The sequence below is a fragment of the Adiantum capillus-veneris genome, chromosome 27, assembly GCF_014529385.1.
Source record: "Adiantum capillus-veneris isolate H3 chromosome 27, ASM1452938v2, whole genome shotgun sequence".
Classification (NCBI taxonomy): domain Eukaryota; kingdom Viridiplantae; phylum Streptophyta; class Polypodiopsida; order Polypodiales; family Pteridaceae; genus Adiantum; species Adiantum capillus-veneris.
This window is the reverse complement of record NC_140957.1, coordinates 57,860,868-57,868,329: the sequence shown is the minus strand read 5'-3', so window position 1 is coordinate 57,868,329 and position 7,462 is coordinate 57,860,868. Positions and strand designations below refer to the sequence as shown.

The 7,462-nt window shown below is 44.1% G+C and overlaps 1 protein-coding gene across 1 annotated transcript; it reads left to right on the top strand.

The window, feature by feature from the left end:
* Positions 1-2,218: 2,218 nt before the first annotated feature.
* LOC147422038 (uncharacterized) lies at positions 2,219-7,458 on the top strand. Its single transcript, XM_086503829.1, has one exon. The coding sequence runs from the start codon at positions 6,278-6,280 to the stop codon at positions 6,890-6,892; it is 615 nt and encodes a 204-aa protein (XP_086359955.1). The 5' UTR covers positions 2,219-6,277; the 3' UTR covers positions 6,893-7,458.
* The last annotated feature ends 4 nt before the right edge of the window (positions 7,459-7,462 follow it).

The window sequence follows — 7,462 nt, the reverse complement described above, 5'->3', positions numbered from 1 at the left end:
TGCCTTGAGATACATTTTAAAGTTGTACATCCCCAGCCGTAAGCCACTTCAATAGTTACATTTCGTGCTACAACCTAGTTGTTATCATACCCATTGATGGCTTTGATTGCTTCTTTCCACTCCTCAAAATTGTTGCTTTTTCGAATAGATACGATCAATTCCCTGCTTTCTTGGATAACCTCTTTGAAGTTGGCCATCGAAAGGTCATTTTTGAAGACTCATAGGTTCCTAGACTTCTGGCACATGATCGAAAGAAGTAGTCCCTACCAAAATGCATACTAAACTATCCAATTCTTAAATGTGGTCAGTAACTGTCTATTCTTGGGTCAGTGCCAAGCTTCACAATCAAATTGAGCCTCACAAATAGGCATCAATACATTGCTCCAACCTTTCAATGGCTCTGCTGATTTAGCTCCAGTGAGGTTAAATTTTGTAGGCAATTGGTGTGCTTCTCTAAGTCAACTTAAATGTGGGCTTTGCCTTTTGATAAAGTCAATAATAGGAGTGCTATCAAGGATATCTACTTTTGTTACATGAGTCGTCAAACTCCCTGTTCTTAAGCATGGAAACCTATATTGTCTTTTAGTTAAGGCAGCCATCATAATTCCTTTTAGAGAGCATATCATAAGACAACCCATAGAAATGGAGAATGCAAAAAGGCCTCTTGATTGTTGCCATGGAGTTCATCTTTTTGTCTTTATCTTAGGGTAAAGGGGCCAACTTTAGGCCACCTAAGCGAGCAAGCAGGTTGCGAACAACACAGTGGACAGAATCTTGTGTGCAGGGGTGCAAAATGAAGCCCGTGCTAAACCCTACCGGCAGCTAAAATCTTAGCGCAAGCAGTGAAACAGGGCTCACGATCGATGCCGCGATATTTTTCGTGTGTATCAAAAAACAACATGAATAGGGATCCAGTGCAGCCAGTAAAGCAAGCCATGACACCAACAAGGATCGAACCCTTGATCCGACGGACCAGAGCCGTTTCGAGCTACGTTGTCCAACTCACCATTTAAGTGTTGGTGTCCCAAAACTGGTTCAGGGGGCTCTTAACGTGGGGGGGACACCAATCCTCCTTTCGGGGGGGCGGCTTTTTATTGGCCCCCTTACCCTAAGCATACCTACTATGTCCTTATCATGTATACACTCTCAATAGTTAATAATCAAAGGTCTTTGTTTGACAACGGTATACATACCCTACCTTTGTCCCTATCATATACACATTAAATCTACTAGCTTGCGCGACCCGCCTACCGGCAGGTCTCGCTCGCTCTTATTATGACACAAATTAAATTAATACACACATGTATTCATAAGTTGTGCTTGTATGATCTTAATTAGTTTTTTTCATGGTTCTCTCTCTCTCTCTCTCTCTCTCTCTCTCTCTCTCTCTCTCTCTCACAAACACACACACACACAAAGAGAGCAACATGGTTTTCATTCCAGATAGGAGCCAATCGTTCTGTTAAAAAAAAGAGGCTTCTTGATAAGAGAGTAATCATCAGAAACATAAGGGATAAAACATAAGGAATCCCAAGCCATGACCTCGTCATGCTGCCCAGTTCACAATCTGGAACATGTGTACAACTTCTACAAAGTCCAAACTCGATATCCTCCAAGTAGCAACCCAGTTCACAACTTTCTTCATATAGATCACGAACATGGACCCTATAAGTGTGCGCACATGTCTGTAGTCACAACTTGTCTCTCCTCTCTCTCTCTCTCTCTCTCTCTCTCTCTCTCTCTCTCTCTCTCTCTCTCTCTCTCTCTCTCAGTGCAATCTGTCTCTTGTCTCGTGCGCTCTGTCTTGCTGCTCTTTGCCTCTCTCTCTCTCTCTCTCTCTCTCTCTCTCTCTCTCTCTCTCTCTCTCTCTGCTAGTAGCACTTCTTGTTTCATTTTATATTTCTTTCGTACCCAAACATGATATGAGATTCACCAGTTTGTGTTTCATAGGTCATTTTGGCCTCTTGAAGACGTTAATATATTATTGGAAAAATTACCAAAATACCCCTCTAATTTGTAGAAATTTCCAAAAAACCCCTGAAATTTCAAAAATCCCCAAAACACCCTTGTATCTATTTTGACTGGATTGATCAAGATTTTCTAATCATTATCCCTTTTTGACAATTGAGATCTGTTTTTGAGTACTTAGCATGTAATTTATCACAAATTATCCTTCAAAAAAGGCAATTATGTTTGAAAATAATGAAGCAATTCATCTCCAAAGCCTACATAACCAACTCACATTTTTGTTATAGCATCTTGTATTGATAGACAATCAATCTTCTTATGAAAAGCTACAAAAAAAATTATTTTTGGAGAAATTTAATTTCACAACCACGACTTTGGGAATTTTTGAAATTTGAGGGGTGCACCAAATGAAGTGCACCAAATCTGGCATACATGTCCAGCAAGGCAATGCCAAGCACGACGTTTTCTTTCAACAACTCATTGTGATTTCTTTTGCCCATATCGACATCTTGTGTAATGCCACATGCTCTCAAGGTGCGAGCGTACATGATTACATTTGGAGAGATGCCCTCTTTCTGCATCTCCTAAAAACAGCCCCAGAGCTTCCTGACCGTGACCCTTGCCTTCAAGATGCAAGAGTATGTTATTGCATCTGAAGTGAAAAGCCTCACATCGCATCCCATCCATCGAAAACAGCCCAGAGCTTCTCGGCCCTACCCAAGTTGGGCATATCCCGCAATCAGTGCATTTGAAGAGACGACATGAAGCTCCTCAAGTATTTTTTGTGCTTTATGAAGTGCACAATACTTGGCATACATGTCAACCAAAGCAATGCCAAGCTTATTTGATTGCATCTGGAGAGACATCCTCGCTTCACACATGCCAAAAATAGCTTCTTGGCCCTGTCGAAGTTGGGCAAATCTCACAATCAATGCATTCCAAGAGACGACATCTTGGACAGGAAGTTCCTCGAGTACTTTTGTGCTTTATGAAGTGCACCACATCTGGCATACATGTCGACCTAGACAATGCCAAGCACGACATGTGCTTTGCATCCGCCTAAAATAGCCCAGAGCTTCTTGGCCCTACCCAAGTTCGGCATATCCCGCAATTAGTGCCTTCCAAGAGACGACAACCTAGCCAGGAAGCTCCTCAAGCACTTTTTGTGCTTTATGAAGTGCATCACATTTGACTTACATGTCGACCAAGGCAGTGCCAAGCATATGTGATTGCATCTGGAGAGACACCCTCGCTTTGCATCTACCGAAAACAGTCCACAGCTTCATGGCCCTGCCCAACATGGGCATATCCTGCAATCAATGCATTCACAGAGACGACATCCGAGATAGGAAGCTTCTCGAGCACTTTTTGTGCTTTATGAAGTGCACCACATTTGGCATACATGTCAACCAAGGCCCAAGCATGGCGTTTGCTTTCAACATCATCATTCTGAATTCTTTTGGCCATAGTAGCATCTTGGACATATCCCACAAAGTGCATTCCAAGAGACGACATCCCGGACAGGATTGTAAGTGTACATGATCGCATTTGGAGAGGTTCCCTCGCTCTGCATCTGCTAAAAATAGCCCAAAGCTTCCTCAACCTGCCTTACCTAAATTTAAGATGCAAGCGTATGTAATTTCATCTGGAGAGACATCCTCGCTTCGCATCAGCCAAAAACAGCCCATATATTCTTGGCTCTGTCCAAGTTGGGCACATCACACAAACAGTGCATTCCAAGAGATGAAATCTTAGACAAGAAGATCTTCAAGAACTTTTTCTGCTTTATGAAGTGCACCAAATCTGGCATACATGTCCAGCAAGGCAATGCCAAGCACGACGTTTTCTTTCAACAACTCATTGTGATTTCTTTTGCCCATATCGACATCTTGTGTAATGCCACATGCTCTCAAGGTGCGAGCGTACATGAATGAATTTGGAGAGATGCCCTCTTTCTGCATCTGCTAAAAACAGCCCCAGAGCTTCCTGACCGTGACCCTTGCCTTCAAGATGCAAGAGTGTGTTATTGCATCTGAAGTGAAAAGCCTCGCATCGCATCCGTCGAAAACAGCCCAGAGCTTCTCGGCCCTACCCAAGTTGGGCATATCCCGCAATCAGTGCATTTGAAGAGACGACATGAAGCTCCTCAAGTATTTTTTGTGCTTTATGAAGTGCACCATATTTGGCATACATGTCAACCAAAGCAGTGCCAAGCTTATTTGATTGCATCTGGAGAGACATCCTCGCTTCACACATGCCAAAAATAGCTTCTTGGCCCTGTCGAAGTTGGGCAAATCTCACAATCAATGCATTCCAAGAGACGACATCTTGGACAGGAAGTTCCTCGAGTACTTTTGTGCTTTATGAAGTGCACCACATCTGGCATACATGTCGACCTAGACAATGCCAAGCACTACATGTGCTTTGCATCCGCCTAAAATAGCCCAGGGCTTCTTGGCCCTACCCAAGTTCGGCATATCCCGCAATTAGTGCCTTCCAAGAGACGACAACCTAGCCAGGAAGCTCCTCAAGCACTTTTTGTGCTTTATGAAGTGCATCACATTTGACATACATGTCGACCAAGGCAGTGCCAAGCATATGTGATTGCATCTGGAGAGACACCCTCGCTTTGCATCAACCGAAAACAGTCCACAGCTTCATGGCCCTGCCCAACATGGGCATATCCCGCAATCAATGCATTCACAGAGACGACATCAGAGATAGGAAGCTTCTCGAGCACTTTTTGTGCTTTATGAAGTGCACCACATTTGGCATACATGTCAACCAAGGCCCAAGCATGGCGTTTGCTTTCAACATCATCATTCTGAATTCTTTTGGCCATAGTAGCATCTTGGACATATCCCACAAAGTGCATTCCAAGAGACGACATCCCGGACAGGATTGTAAGTGTACATGATCGCATTTGGAGAGATTCCCTCGCTCTGCATCTGCTAAAAATAGCCCAAAGCTTCCTCAACCTGCCTTACCTAAATTTAAGATGCAAGCGTATGTAATTTCATCTGGAGAGACATCCTCGCTTCGCATCAGCCAAAAACAGCCCATATATTCTTGGCTCTGTCCAAGTTGGGCACATCACACAAACAGTGCATTCCAAGAGATGAAATCTTAGACAGGAAGATCTTCAAGAACTTTTTCTGCTTTATGAAGTGCACCAAATCTGGCATACATGTCCAGCAAGGCAATGCCAAGCACGACGTTTTCTTTCAACAACTCATTGTGATTTCTTTTGCCCATATCGACATCTTGTGTAATGCCACATGCTCTCAAGGTGCGAGCGTACATGAATGAATTTGGAGAGATGCCCTCTTTCTGCATCTGCTAAAAACAGCCCCAGAGCTTCCTGACCGTGACCCTTGCCTTCAAGATGCAAGAGTGTGTTATTGCATCTGAAGTGAAAAGCCTCGCATCGCATCCGTCGAAAACAGCCCAGAGCTTCTCGGCCCTACCCAAGTTGGGCATATCCCGCAATCAGTGCATTTGAAGAGACGACATGAAGCTCCTCAAGTATTTTTTGTGCTTTATGAAGTGCACCATATTTGGCATACATGTCAATCAAAGCAGTGCCAAGCTTATTTGATTGCATCTGGAGAGACATCCTCGCTTCACACATGCCAAAAATAGCTTCTTGGCCCTGTCGAAGTTGGACATCTTGGACGACACCTTGGCAAATCTCACAATCAATGCATTCCAAGAGACGACATCTTGGACAGGAAGTTCCTCAAGTACTTTTGTGCTTTATGAAGTCGACCTAGACAATGCCAAGCACGACATGTTCTTTCAACAACCACTGACTAACAATATCATCGTGAATTCTTCTGGCCATATGAGCATCTTGGGCACTACCTACAATCAATGCATTCCAAGAGACAACATCCCAGAAAGGATTGCAAGTGTATGTGATTGCATTTGGAGAGATTCCCTCACTCTACATCTGCTGAAAACAGGCTAGAGCTTTCTCACCTTGATACCTTCAAGATGCAAGTATATGTGATTTCATTTGCATCTGCCAAAAACAGCCCAAAGCGTCTTGGCCCTGCCCAAGTTGGGCATATCCCACAATCAATGCATTCCAAGAGACGACATCCCATACAGGAAGCTCCTTAAGCACTTTTTGTGCTTAATGAAGTGCACCACATGTGGCATACATGTCCAGCAAGGCAGAGCCAAGCATGATGTTTTCTTTCAAGAACCATGCCTCTCTCTCTCTCTCTCTCTCTCTCTCTCTCTCTCTCTCTCTCTCACACACACACACATACACACAACACACGCTCATGTGTTTTGAGTATGCATGTCATTTATGCATAAAGGCAGTATAACCACGGCAAGCCACGAATGCTATTACATTATGGTTCTCATTCCAATGACTGATTGTTTACAAACATCCCTTGGTGGCTCAACCCATACATCTTGCTGGAGTGAAAAGCCTCGCTTCGCATCCGTCGAAAACAAACCAGAGTTTCTTGGCCCTGCCCAAGTTGAACATATCCCACAATCAGCACATTCCAAGAGACGACATCCCGGACAGAGAGCTCCTCAAGCACTTTTTGCGCTTTATGAAGTGCACCACATTTGGCGTAAATGTCGACCAAGGCAGTGTCAAGCTTATGTAATCTCATCTGGAGAGACATCCTTGCTTCTTACCTACCGAAAACAACCCAAAGCTTCTTGGACCTCCCAAGTTGGGCATGTCCCGCAATCAGTGCATTCCAAGAGACAACACCTGGGACAGGAAGCTACTCGAGTACTTTTTGTGCTTTATGAAATGCACCACATCTGGCATACATGTCGACCTAGACAATGCCAAGCACAACGTTTTTTTTCAACAACCACTGGCTTACAATATTGTCGTGAATCCTTTTGGCCACATCAACATCTTGGGCACCACCCCCAATCAGTGCATTAGACGACATCTCGGACAGAATTGCAAGTGTACGTGATTGCTTTAAGAGATGCCCTCACTTTGCATTTGTTGAAAACAGTCTAGAGCTTCCTCACCCTAATGCCTTCATGATGCAAGTGTATGTGATTGCATTTGGAGAGACATACTCGCTTTGCATCCGCCAAAAACAGCCCAGAGATTCTTGGCCCTTCCCAAGTTGGGCATATTCACAATCAGTGCATTCCAAGAGACCACACCCCGGACAGGAGCTCCTCAAACACTTTTGTACTTAAAGAAGTTCCCACATATAGCATACATGTACAGCAAGGTAGAGCCAAGCACGACGTTCTTTCAAGAACATAGGGGCAATACCTATCGCTCCTGCAGTTCAAAGCACCCCACCTCTTAGTCTGAGCTCATCTTGTCGAGATTGCGCAAGCATGTAAGCTGAGTCAATGTATGTGGTCCGCACATGAATGGAGCTACGTCCTAGGATCCCATTGGCAAATGTTCCATTTCATCTGGAGAGACACCTCGCTTTGCATCAACTGAAAACAACTCTCTTCCTGACTTGACCCTGTTGGACATATCTGC